Raw genomic sequence first — 14,296 nt, forward strand, 5'->3', positions numbered from 1 at the left:
TCAGCTCCAACGTTAACTCCGACCCAATGCAAATCCACAGGATCTCGAGATCAGTTATAAAAAATTGTGGGGCAATTCGGCTCGGAAGAGGATACAACTGTATGACCCTCTTCCGAACCGAACAGGCGCACGCATCTATGCCAAAGTGCTACACAATACTGTTATGACCCATTTAATATAATATTGTAATGTTTGCAATACAGTCATATGACCTTTCATAAAGGACTTTTTTTTACAATTTCAGTGAACGTATAACCATTCTTTAGATCACATGATGACATCTAGAACTGGATGAAAAAGAGAATTCAAGTTAATAATTTACAAATAAATAAAAAGATCAGCTTAGATATATTATCAATATATACAAGTACAGTCACTACGTCATAGGTGTCGTCGTACACATAAAAAAAGGTATAAATTAAAACACTGAAATTAAAAGATGTTTTACTGGTTTTATTAGGACAATTCCTTCAAATGGTTATGAGGCAACAAGAAATTTTAAGTACAGGTACATATTAAAATTTGAACTCTCAATACTAGAAAACATACTTAACTATTAGAAACGTTGCTCAAATCTTAACTTAGATTTTTAAACAGCAAATACTAGTTTCTTTACTATATGTCAAGAAAAATGTAGATAACGAATATAATTAAATATATACCATTTAAAGTACTAAATACTACTAATAATTATTTATAACCAGCTTAGAACATACGGAAACAATAGGATGGAGATAAGTGGAAACTAGAAAAAGAACTTATGTAATAATATGTTCTTTGCTCTCTAGAGTATAACTAGGTAATGTATTAAAAAAAATTTCAAGAAGAAATATTTGTAAGTGTCCGATCTTGCCTCCATCTTCCGATTAAGTTCCATTGGTTCAAGGCTACCGGTACAGAAACTGTTCTAAGAAATATATGTAGGTATCCAACCTTGCGCTTATCTTCTGGTTAAGTTCCACTGATTCAAGGGTACCGGTCTCTAATACAATCTAAATATGGTTCTTGTCAGTCCTCGATTCCATAACAGCGTCTCTTTCAGATCGTTCCTCCTTATCTAAAACATAACCAGAATTACTCATTTTTATGTACAAGGTGTCTGAAATCATATGAATAGCCGGCTTTCTTACATTGAATGATGTCGTTAAGAATTAAGGGAAGCATCCAAGTGATATGTACTGCTTGAATACCACTGCCAGAGAGAAGTTGTCCAAGAATTTAAGCCACTGCACGCAGATTGATCCTTCATTACGCACATTTGCACGTGGAAACATGACAAACCCAGAAGTAGCAAGCTGAGGACAATAGATTGTAATGTCCTGGCAGAAGTCCCTAAACTCCCTAAGATCATCCGCAGAGACATAAAAGCTTTATCTACTACATTCTCGACAGAAAGAAAAAGAAAAATGCATACGTACAGATCAAACAGGTGTTACAAACATTAAGGAAAGTTAATCTCGAACTCTTTTTCGTTTACTACTCCTTTTAGTATGAAGACAATGTTTACGTCAATAGGAAGGTAAAAACATAAAATGTCATTGGTCATTACAAAACCACCATTAAGTACAAGCTTTCATGGCGCAAGGTGACAACCACCTCATGACTTAATATGGTATATATGTTATATAAAATGATCGAATCTCCGTCTCTCAGTTTTTAAGCAAAACTTGATAATGCTTTAGGAGGAAGTTTTCAATCAATCTTGAACCTAAAAGGGAACTTCCCAACTTTGTTTCAACAGGACATTGCACCTCTCCATTACGGTAAAGAAGTCGATACCAAGCTGGATTTACAATTTTTCGGACACTGTATTGGTCAACGAAGACTGGTTAAGTGACACCTAGAACTCCAGATTGCCATCCCTTGACAATATATCTCTGGGACCACTTGAAGACTATAGTGTACAATGAAGAAATCCAAAGCACGATTTATCTTAGGATATGCACTGTATCATACTATGCCCACATAATTCTAGACATCCATCGTCGTGTTATTAGATAGGATAGAATATCTCCAGTTTTGTATAATACCCAACATTGGCCAGATTGAACCCTTGACTGTGAATTAGACACTTTACTATCCTGCATTTACTATCCTTGATTCAGTGGAACTCACACAGAAGAAATACGTTTCGAGAGAAGGCTACTCTGTAGTGACAGGATGAAATAATGCATCGACAAAGATACTGATAAATTACATGTCACTATTTAAACATATCCTAAATGATATACTATTGCGTAGCTTAACTAAGGCCTTTCCGTTTTGCTATTCATATCCTTGACTATTACAATAACAATGACGAGATGAAAGAATTGTATGAGTATGAAATAAACTTTAAAAATTTTAATATAAGGGATTTACTCTCTACACAAAGTAGATATTTTTTGTGCATATAATGAAATCATTTCTTTTTTGCGATTGAAGTGTAACATGTATAAAGGGACCTACTTCCAAAACTGTGCAAACTGTTATATAATCATTTTTTTCAACCCAAAAATTTTTGTAATGAAGTCTTTTTGTTTCCCGTCCCACTATTATCCCCGTTAGGCTGAGGGAGACGATGAGTAAGACAAGTGAACGATGATGGAATAATTGGGGGAATGATAATGTAGGAGAAAGTGGAAGTACCAGGGGGAAAACACGGACACTATGTTGTGCCCCACAAACTCACTTCGCCGAGGATCGAACCAAAGATCCCACGTTCTAAAAGTAAGCGCTCTACCACTAAAGCATCATGCCCCCCCCTTTTTTTTTCAACCCGAATAATATGTGAGAACGTCTTAATTGCCACCTTTCACGAAGCTGGGTGGGTCATTGAGGGAGTATAGTAGTTCACACAAACCCTAATGTGACACCTGACATTTATCCACAAAGTCACTTAAAAGCATTGATATACATACATCAATGGGCAAATTTGTACGCTTGTCGCTGATTGATCCTACCATCATCAATTATATAGTATTGGAATGGTAGCATTTATTGGATCTATGTGTTGTAAACAGATTCTACAAAATAAATTACTGGATTGATGCAGCGTCGTAACTTGAACTATTCCTGGGAGCGGGCTTCTTTAGAAATATATAGAAATATATTGTCCTTTACACTAGAATTTAAAACCTTAATAAACATCTTTTATTATTTTTACGGATCCCATTTGGAGTTTTACTAAACTAAGCCCCAGATTACATTTGGACTTCATCTTAGGAAAATATATTTTGTTCAGATGATGGGGCAGATTTTTTTTTAATGGTATGGTGGTGGCCCATTTCATGCCTTACTAGTTAAAATTGAAGGGAAAATATTTTACAGTACTTAAATTCTTACGAAATACATATTATTTCAGGGGCTGTACCAGTAGACATTATTTTACTGAAATGGGATCAGATCATATTTTCGTTTTATTTAGTTTTTTTTTTCTTTTCTTTTTTTTTTTTTTTTTAAGGGGAAGGTAGTGAACCTATTCCACGCTTCATTTACACACTAACGATTGCATCGTATCGTCTGATGTAAGAAAGCTTTATTCTGAGTCCCTTCGAATGGCGGGGAACTTAAATAAGCGGTGGGGAAGGTGGCCACTGCCTCCTTGACCCTCACAAGTTACGACACTGGATTCAAGGAACATCCTATACTTAAAATTTCCTAGATGACATTTAAATGATTTCTTTGATATCAGTCACTGTGAAATTAATGTAAAGATATAATACCAACAAGAAAATCATATTTTCTATTGTTTATAAATAAACTTACAGTCTACAATCAATTAATAATAACTATCTTTTTTGGTCATAATATTACTTTCTACAGTCGCAGTCGCAAAAGAACATTAATCATGATTTTTCTTTTCGGCGAATAAGTAACAGCATAAAAATATTAAATTGGTTTTTCGTAAGACAAATATCTAGAATAGTGTATAAATAGATACGTATTTGTGTTTACTTTACTATGATGTTCTTATATAATATGAATAGTTTTGTTGTAAAGACGTTTAATCTTCCCAATAAACCATAATAAAGTATCCTTTTTATATTTGTCGTTGCCTTGCAGAGCATTTATCCAAAGGAATACATAAAATAAATAAATAAGACTACTATTATCTTTAAGTGCTTTCATTTCTTCAATCCGTAAATTTCCCGGTCATTATATCCGCAGATCCAAGATTTATTTCTGATATATATATATATATATTGTCAAGGACTATGTTAAACTTTTGTCCGTGATTGTACTTTTAGTTCATTACTCTTCAAAATGGCTTGCAAAGGATGATTAAAAGAAAGGTTGGATATTTCAAAACTCATTTATGATTGACTTATGAATTTTTTACCTGTAAAACGGTTTTGTAATTCTCTCTCTAAATATGTTTCCACGTACCGAAGTCAACTACCTTAAGCAAAATCATTGTGTAAGTTCATGCATTGCCAAACATGATTATACAAGTATATGCCTGTAGGTACACGTACTTACTATTTAACCACGAGTACAGTACGACCTCAGCATTACTCGAGGAACAAAACTACTTGGAATCTCTAAGTCGTGACATTACAACTTTAGACTGTAGTAGGAGGAAGACACCGTATCAACCTGGATCCGAACTGAACATTTAAGTTATAATTTATCAATATTGAAGTGTGCCATCAACAGGACTCATACCATACAACCATTTGTAATTCTACAACATTAAATAAAGTATATACTTGTTAATTGTTTGGCAATGTCTAGTCATGATACGGTAGTTTGAACATTTCTACAGATAGGAATAAACATAAATTACATGCATTAAAATCATTTTTCGAAACTCAATTCTTTTCATTGCACTCTAAACAGAATGTTCGTGATTATTCGTGTTAGAATTATCGATGTCTAAATTTCTAAGAAATAGTTGGTTATTACTATGACTGAGATACCTCTCGCATACGTTCCTAAACAATGTTATTCATAGATAACTTATATTATAACCGCAATATTATATATATATATATATATATATATATATATATATATATATATATATATATATATATATATATATAAAACATACACTTCTCTTCATTATTTTACTTTAATACCTGTTTTTCTAATACTTCTTTTTAGGCGTAAATAGTTATAACTAATATAAAGTAGACTTATAATTTGATACTTTTATTGTTAATGTTTCTGTTTTAAGTCCTAAACTGATATTTATCTTACAGAAATCTTTTCCGTCAACAAATTCAAATTATTATATATATATATATATTCATTAAATCGATTTCTTTGCTAATTATATCGAATGAGATGTCTAGCTAGAAATATCTCTATCTTGATCATGAAAATATAATATATTATTTGAAATACTAACGAAAACTAATTGGTTAAAGACCGATTAATCTACTTAACGTGGTAGAAAAAGACATCCTGAGAATCGGGAATAGTAACTGTTTAAAAAAGTGACAAAATGAACTCCAATAGTTATCGAAGAGTATCACTATTAGCAGCTTATTACAAAATGTTCTTGATCTTGTAGTACTGTTAAGCCATATGTGATTAAAGTGACCAGAGATCTTCAATGGACTTCAGATGTAAAAGATCAATACTGGATCAAATATTCTACGTCAAACAGTTATTAGAGAAAAAGTAGGAATAAGGTATTAGAGTTCACCAACTATTCACAAATATTAAGAAAGTTTATGATTCAGTTAAAAGAACAGGCATATAATATATAGAAAAACTCTGAATTCCAAAATACAGAAGGCTTTTCCGCGTACGTTTGACCAAACGTGATTCCTTCCTCCTGTGCGCACAATAAACTTGCCTGATCTTGACTAAGTGTGTCTGTCAGTGTAGTGTGAGAGCTGTGAGAAAGTGTTTGTACTTATCGCTGGGCTGAAAATCCCACCAAATTGAGCTGGTTTCTAGAGGAGTACGTTGGATATCTTTTCCAAGTGTTTGTGTTTTCTTGTTCTGCCGGAGAAGTCACCAAAACAGTCGTTTTTAAGAAGGCTATGTTGTAGCCCTTTACGACGCAAAGTTTAATGTTTCAATGGTCAGAAAATAATGTAAGGGTAAAGGCTGTGACATTAGCTTGACGTTAATCAGAAATATGATCGGCAAGTATCGTGATTCCGTGATCCCAGCGTTTGGTTCTCCAACAAAGGGGACAGGAAACGGCCACAACCAGCATGTAGGTGAAATTTTATTCAATGATTATGCAAGAGAATCTTCCGATCCAAAGACAGATAGCGAAACATCTAAAGGCTAACCACATCTTGTGTCAATGACTGGACTCTGAAAAGCTGTTGAAAACTAGCGGTCATCACCTAATTGATGCCCACCGATGAGAAAATGAAATGAAATATTTGAGTTTTACGTCCCACTGTTATGCCGGTTAGGCTAAAGGAGACGGTGATGAGTGATGAATGAAATGGTGGAATGAAGAAAGTGGGAGGAAACGGGAGAACCCCGAGAAAACCCACGCACACGGTGTTTGTCCACCACAAAGTTCACTTGGCGGGGGCTGGGATCGAACCCGAGACCCCAAGCACCGCCCACCGATGAGAATGCAAGTGTAACGCTCGAAAGCTGTACGAGCGGCATCTGGCAAACCAAAGGTGGCTGTATGTCACTACATTGGATGAGGCGTAGGTGTACCTTTCCAACTACGACAAACTAAGAACTATCATATACAGAGACAAAGGAGTGAAGCTCTTACGAAGTGGATCCGAGCATACAAAGAGGCTTTCCTCAAAGGGTTCACGTTCGTTACCAGGTACTGTCACCGAGGTAAATTCAACATTCGCAAGGTGAAGCATTGTAAAATCAACTCGCAATACTACCAGAAGAGATCCTGAGGCCGATCTACAAACAGGATCTACCAAAAATGTACGGAAACGAGATCAACGTGGTCCGCATCTATAAATACAAATTTTCATCACACACCTCAAGATCGTCCCTCGCATTTTACCAGCATATGAAGGAGGTTACTGGAATACTGGCCATACCTTTCAATGAGATAACTGTGAAGTCTCCAGATGGAAGTCCAATGTACTACTGTTGATTTGGACTGCTTAGCAGGGCAAGAGACGCATGACAACTGTGAGTGGAATCTCGAAAGCTGTGAAAGAGATGGAACAAGACTCTCCTTGTAGTTCTCCAATAGTGCCTTCTGCAACTGAAACTACGTTACGAGACTATCGTTCGAAACCAGGAGGATACATCGAGCACTGCCGCATCTGGCCCCGTGGATTTTCGTGACTTAATTACATATACGCGGAACAGACTCTGTAGATAGTGAAGCCAATGAAAGTATGTCTTAGTGCAACACAACGCAAGGTGAAAATAAGAAGAAAATTATCCCTCTCGGAATATACAAAATTTGAAGGAAAGGGAAGTCTTACTCATATTACTTTTCTGGAGTGAGAATTGTGCTGAAAGTCTATAGCTGGAAAAACTACATACTTAATGCATTACTGTGCGAAGTGTTTTTGATAGCCTAGAGAAATCTTGCATTTTAGCGTCACCTCGTAGCACAAGTAGACTGCTGAATTTCGTGGTAGCAACTATAGTATCTACAATTAACAAAAAAATGCTACAACTCAAGACTTACAACAATTTAAACGCGCTATTTAGGCCTCAATTTGACAAAGTATTCTGCACCAGTCACAAATAAGACATGATAAATGTGAAATATTCTCCATACCTAAATACATACGTCCTCTGCACAATCCAACACAAAAGCCGTACTGTATTTAATCAAATCATGAGAAAGGTATTTTCCATGTAATGGACATGACTAATTACTTCAGAAATCTCTTCATTATGAAATACTGCCTAATAATTACGATATAAGTCCTACAAAACTTAGATTGCAAATAAAATAATAGTTAACCATTTTAAAATAGTCTTTTAAAGGATTGTAAAAAATACAAACTAAACGAAAACTGTAAAATATCTACAAGGGCTAAAATATTATATTTAAATAATTCAAAATAGAAGTTCTTACGAGGATTTAAAGCCAAACTAATAATAAGATAAACTGATTTAAAACTGTCTCAAAATATACAATACCTTAAAATTCGAGAAAGACGATTGATAAAAAAAGTAAAAATAAACATATTATATAGTTAATATTCCCGTTAGTTTATACGTATCGTTAGAAAAAGTACACTGTAAATGGCTTATGCAATACATTGTGTTAGTTAAGGTACGTAACAGCAAACAAGAAATAATTACTCTATGGTATATAATCTTGTTTCAAATTTTTAGATTATCTTCAGAAGAATAATACTCTTATTGCAAATTCCAGTATTTTGTCTTAGTCCCTATACAAATAACATCTCATTTTCAGTTGATAGTTCCCTACAATTAAATTTAAACGAGAAAAAATTAAATTAAATTATTTTGTTTAAAATTAGGAATGGACATCCTCGAATAACTTTCGGAAATGGAAATTTCTAGTTTTACGTAGCATGGTTATGCCCTTTAGCTTAAAGTAGACTGCCAATTTAAGAAGATGAATGATAATGAAACAATTGGTGGAATGAGAAAGTGGGGAACGGGAGAAACCTGAGAAAACCTACCGACATAATGTCCACCACAAATTCACTTGGACTGGGATCGAACCAGGGACCGTTAGCACCAGAGATGAGCGCTCTAGCATTGAGCCACAGTGCCCTTACCGAATAACTTTAATTCGTATAAATAATATCAGTATATTATTTGTTATCTACGAATCTATTGTTCTTCTGGATACTATCCTGACCCATATCTGAACATTATCCGGATACTTTGTTAATACTTAATAAAAGTAGATACATTAGGATCAAATTTGTCTAAGAATAGATGAAGAAATCACTGATGAGAGTACAAGTGGAAGGAGAGTTCGACAGGGATGTTGTCTCTCGCCAACGTTATTTAATATATATATATGAGACAGTCGAAAAGAGCGTATATCATGAAGATGATATTTCAGTAGGAAGTAGAATAATTATATCTATATGTTTTGCAGATGACAGGATGCGTGTTGCAGAATCTGAAAAAAAAAATCAATAAGGCATTAGAAAACTTGAAGAAGGGTAGTGAAGAATATGGGATGCAAATAAATTTAGAAAGACAAAAACTATGATGACTGGAACGAAGAAGTCGGTGTCAAATATAGAAGTAGAAAGGGAGCAAATAGAGCAGGTGACTAGTTTTTGATACGTAGATGGTATTATTAGTGATGATATGAAGTGCGAACATGAAATAAAAGCAAGGACAGAAATGGCGAAAGAAGCATTTAGAAGAAAGAAAAGTCTATTTTGTGGGTCTCTGAAGAGTTAAGAAAAAGACTCATAAAATGCTTCGTATAGGTATTGTACTGCATGGATTAGAAATACGGCCATTTCGCAAAAGTGATTACGAAAAACTGGAGGCTTTCGAAATGTGGGTGCGGAAAACAATGGAGAGAATTAGCTTGGTCGAGCGGAAAACGAATGAAAGAGCGTTAGAAATGGTGGAAAAGAAAATAACAATTTTCGATGCAGTTGAAAAGAGGAAGAGAAACTGGTTGGGACATTGGCTGAGGAGGAACTGTATCATGAGGAACGTGCTAGAGAATATGGTGGGAAGAAAGTGAGAGAGAGAGAGAGAGAAGAGGCTACAGTTGATGGACGATATCAAAACAGAAAAATTGTATGTGAGAGATTAGCGTAAGATTGTGGAGCATGGAAGCTTATTACCTGCGGCTAGTGACCTGCCAATAGCGGTAGAATAACTATGATAATGATGATTCTTCTCTCACATTCATTTTGGAAGGGGCTCCAAATATCCCGAAATGTAATGCAGGCAATACTGAAGTTTGCCTTTTCTAAAATATGTAGTATGCATTTGATACGATATCGCTCTTTACTTTTATTTTAAATTCAATAAAAAAAAATCACAAGCATCCAAGTTTTCGACGTCATTCGTGGTAACATATTGGAGGAAGAGGACAAGGTTAGATTTCAAATGAAAGTCGGAGGCAATGTAGAAAATCCGAATGGGAGGACAGAGACAGCTTTTCTGTTTTCTTTCTTTTAGAAAAACTTATTGTGGGGAGACGAAAGAGTTGCTGACTTCTTGTCCAAAAAGAAAGGGAAAAAGGAAGCTGAGAACGAAGAAGACAACTCGTTTCTTTCTTACTTTTTCTTTTAATATCTATCCAGTGAGAAACTAACAACTGGTGTTGAAAATTTGATAGTAGTCAGAACAAACAAACTTAGGGTAGGTGCTTGGTAAATGTGTTCCGTGCATACATAAATAAATTTTAATAGAAGTGAACTCCGAAAAGTTCAAGTAAAACAGTTAATTGTTCGAAACTAAATAAGGTGTGAACACCATTTACTCTCAAAATAGAAATCCTCCCTTTCCAACTATATGACATTTCAATTCTGATACGGAAATAATAATATAATATAATATAATATATTATTATTATTATTATTATTATTATGACCGCGTAGTCTGTTACAGTTCTTGCCGCCCAGAAGAAGAACATTCCACTGAACAAAGTATAGTTAGAGAATGGATTTCCAACGCAGTTATTTCTGGAATTTTTGATCCATAGTGACTTATTTATTTATTTATTTATTTAAGTAGCTTTCTGTTTCTCTTCTAGCTGAGCTGATACCGAGAAGTCTTGGACTCTCACCGGATATCTAACTCAGGACTATGAAAACCGAGAACTATCGTGATAGCTACTGTGGTTACGGAAAGAATTGAGATTATTTAGAAAATCCTTTATATACAAGTCTTGGTTATATACTTAGTGGTGTCAGTAAATTTGCTTTAAGACTCTTCCTCAAAGTGGAGATCGAACCACGCACATCTTCTCCAGAAATTTAACTCAGGTCACCTACAAGAAAAAAGAAAACAAACTATTTGGACATTAGTGTTTGAAATAAAGTGACCGTTATGCTTTATAAATCAAAGATCTAGTAACAAATAAAGCACTACATTATCCATTATAGCACAGCTTACAAAATTTTAATTGCGCTATCATTTGCACATCTCATATTGTATATTTAATAAGTGGAAAATTATACTGTATACTATACAATAAAAACACGCAAAAGGAATTTTATCCATATTTTAAAATCCAAACTCAGTATCCACATAAATTATTAACATAGAGCTTTGCAGAACACTCACAATTATGACATGTCCTTATTTCTATATATAATAAATACCTAACACAATAATGAATCAAGTATTTACAATCGAACAGATCAACAGGTACATACATTAATATTAATAAGTGAGAGATAATACCACATTTCCGTTTTTTAACAAAGAAGTAATATAACACATCTTAACACAACATTATGAGAAACAAACTATGAACACAGTCTTTCTTTTGTTTGTCATACCTGCCAACATAAGCCAATAAACGCGTCGAATTATATAGTTTAATCTCTACGCCATTACTAAATTCTTTTCTATGTAGAAATGCGCGATATAAGTACAAAGAAAGAATAAGAACCCGTTCACTCACATCAAGACAACTTTTATTTGCATTTTCTGAGACTGAAATAAGTGTTTTTAGTATAAATAAAAGTACATTTATTTGTACGACCAATGTTTAAATTAAACCTCTTTACAGTAACAGAGAAAATATATTTTGTTTCCCAAGTTACTGCAGCCGAAAAACTATTTCCTTCCATAGAAGCATCACGAAAAAAACACATATAATGAAATCGTAAAAATTGTTTAGCAGCAGCATACTTTGTAAATTAGCTTAAACAAATAAAGAATTTACCTTTTTACTTTAAAAGTTTTCCTATGTCGTTCTAGAGTTGTTATTGCCTATGATTGTATATAAAACTGCATTTATCAACTGTTTCAAGGGTTAATTTCCTCAAGGTTCATAAACAATCCTTCCCCATTAAATTCTCCTGAAAGCAAAGCAATATCTACCTTTAAAATATCTCAATGGTTTGTTCTCCGATAATACCCTGTCTTTTATGGTTCGGCTTTGATTAGAAGTTTTATTTTATTTTTTTTTTTTTTTTTTGAACTATATATAATTTGATACAAATTTGTAGTTAATAACGTAAACTAAATGTCTCATCTCCCTCCTTCCTTTTAAATTTTAATGACGCACTTTGTGTCACGACTACCCTACTTGGGAGGTTCATTCCGCACCAGTTTTCGAAAACTTCTGTTTACAGCCATCCAACGTAAAAAATACAAAAATTCACTATAACTGCTACGCTGAATACCATACATTAAATCGCAAACTTTGTATTATGTTGACGCAAACCATCACGTATATACCCGTTCGATTAAATATTTCAACTCTACCTCCCCATAATATTTCGATGACGTACGTTATGTCATGACTACTCCACTTATGGATATCTCTGAACTGCTCAATTAATATACTGTACCGAATTGTTGCGTAAAATACTCAGGTCGATGTGTGCAAAATAGATTATTTTCTCGTCTCTTATTTTTACTCGCATTTCTTTTCCAAAATTAATTTTCAAATAAAAACCTTCATTAGCTCTACCGTTATAAATTTCATTCTGACTGACACTTTAAAATACTCTATTCTGAAAGGGATTTATTATAATAGATATGCTACCATCTTATATATCCATCATATCATTTGATTCATATCTGAAAAGTAATGTATTTGGTATAGTACGAAGTTATTAAGTATAACGCAAAATTCTACCCGAAAATTTTTAGTGCCTTCGATGTTACATATAAGCAACTGCCCCCAACATGTACTTCACAACCCTAAGTAAAAATACCGTGGGATACGCTCAGAAAATCTTTTATAAGAAATTTACTAATAACAAGAATATTGGCAGGTACGATCTACATTATATACAACAATCTTCTCTCTCTCTCATTCTAAATAACAATATTTCCTGAATGACAAAGGCATGCGATATGCAATATTGAAATAAAGATATCCTGTTTCAAAATATAATTTACAGAAAGACAAAAATACGTTCTTGAAATACTTTTTTTTTTTTGTCATTAGCAGAACGTAAACATTTTTATGTTTTTTATTCTCATTTTTTTTTTTTTACGAACACAACTGTAGTAAATATTTTAACCAATCAACACAGAAAAATATCTAACCATATACTCCTACTAAAAAACAACAGATCATCATAATTAAAACAGATCATCATAATTAAAACAGATCATCATAATCATAATAAAGACAAAAAAAAAGTTTATGTAAACGCAACTTGTCTTACTTAAAAGTATTGTTTAATACTTCTAAAAATAAATAAATAACAAGTCCTTCGACTGATGAACTGAACAACAGATTCTCTAAAGTATTCACTTTCAAAATCAGTGACTCAGAATCGCTGAAACAAGATCTACAATCCAACAGGAAAAATTCAATTACAATTTTAACCACAAACACTGTTCAGTTTTCTTTCATAGTGGTTCCAACACATCTTGAAGCACACGTGTTGCACAGGTGATGTGATAAACCAAGACTGATACATGTTCCAATATTTTGTTATCATCAACTGATCCGGTACTGTTACTCAAAAGATCAATTAAGTAGCCAAAACTTTCAATGTCATTACCGTTTAACTGACTCGGCGCATACAAAACATGACTGAAAAAGATTTACGGAAAGTTAGTGTAAATGTGAAGTATTTGTTAGAAATGCAAAAGCTCAAACAAACAAAACTGCTTTTATTTTGCTAACATTTTTTGTTGTTGAAAATTTCAGTTTAAAAATTGTAATAAGAAAACATTCTATTTCAGTGTCTTTTCTTCTTCTATTATTACAGGGTTAGCATAAATGATTCATTCGTTTTGAAAAGGTTGTATTTTCAAAAGTAATACACGTACACACATGAAAGATATATGAAAAGAATCACAAACTCACCAAGTTTGTATTATGTATTCCAGGTGGCAGCACGAGGAGGCACAAGACGGGATACCCTCTCATTGGCACATCTCGCATCGCTGGATTGGGCGTATTAGTGAGAATGACCTAGCTTTGTTCCTCTGGCCTCCCAGGTTTCCTTATTTAACACCCTCCGACTTCTTTCCGTGGGGGGTTCGTTAAGGACCTTGTTTACGTATCCCCACTACTGCAATCCTTAATCGAGCTCAAAGAACGCATCAGTGCTGCAGTGCAGACAATTGACAGGGCTATGCTACAAAATGTATGGAATGAGTTTGGGTATCGTCTGGACGTGTATCGTGTCACCAAAGGGGCATATATTGAACATTTGTAGAGGGTATAAACTTGGTGAATTTTGTGGTTCTTTTCATATAACTTCATGTGTGTACGTAAAATACTTTTGAAAATATAGCCTCT

At 33.9% G+C, this 14,296-nt stretch overlaps 1 protein-coding gene across 1 annotated transcript in view; it reads right to left on the bottom strand.

The window, feature by feature from the left end:
• Nucleotides 1–432: 432 nt before the first annotated feature.
• Nucleotides 433–14,296, bottom strand: part of LOC145664241 (putative N-acetylated-alpha-linked acidic dipeptidase) — a 238,322-nt gene continuing 224,458 nt past the window's right edge. Inside the window, exon 17 of the mRNA XM_081730724.1 lies at nucleotides 433–13,582. Within this exon, the coding sequence (XP_081586850.1) occupies nucleotides 13,396–13,582 (187 nt within the window). The 3' untranslated portion in view covers nucleotides 433–13,395. The remainder of the gene's footprint in view (nucleotides 13,583–14,296) is intronic.

The sequence above is a fragment of the Thermobia domestica genome, chromosome 11, assembly GCF_964235325.1.
Source record: "Thermobia domestica chromosome 11, izTheDome1.hap1.1, whole genome shotgun sequence".
Taxonomy (NCBI): domain Eukaryota; kingdom Metazoa; phylum Arthropoda; class Insecta; order Zygentoma; family Lepismatidae; genus Thermobia; species Thermobia domestica.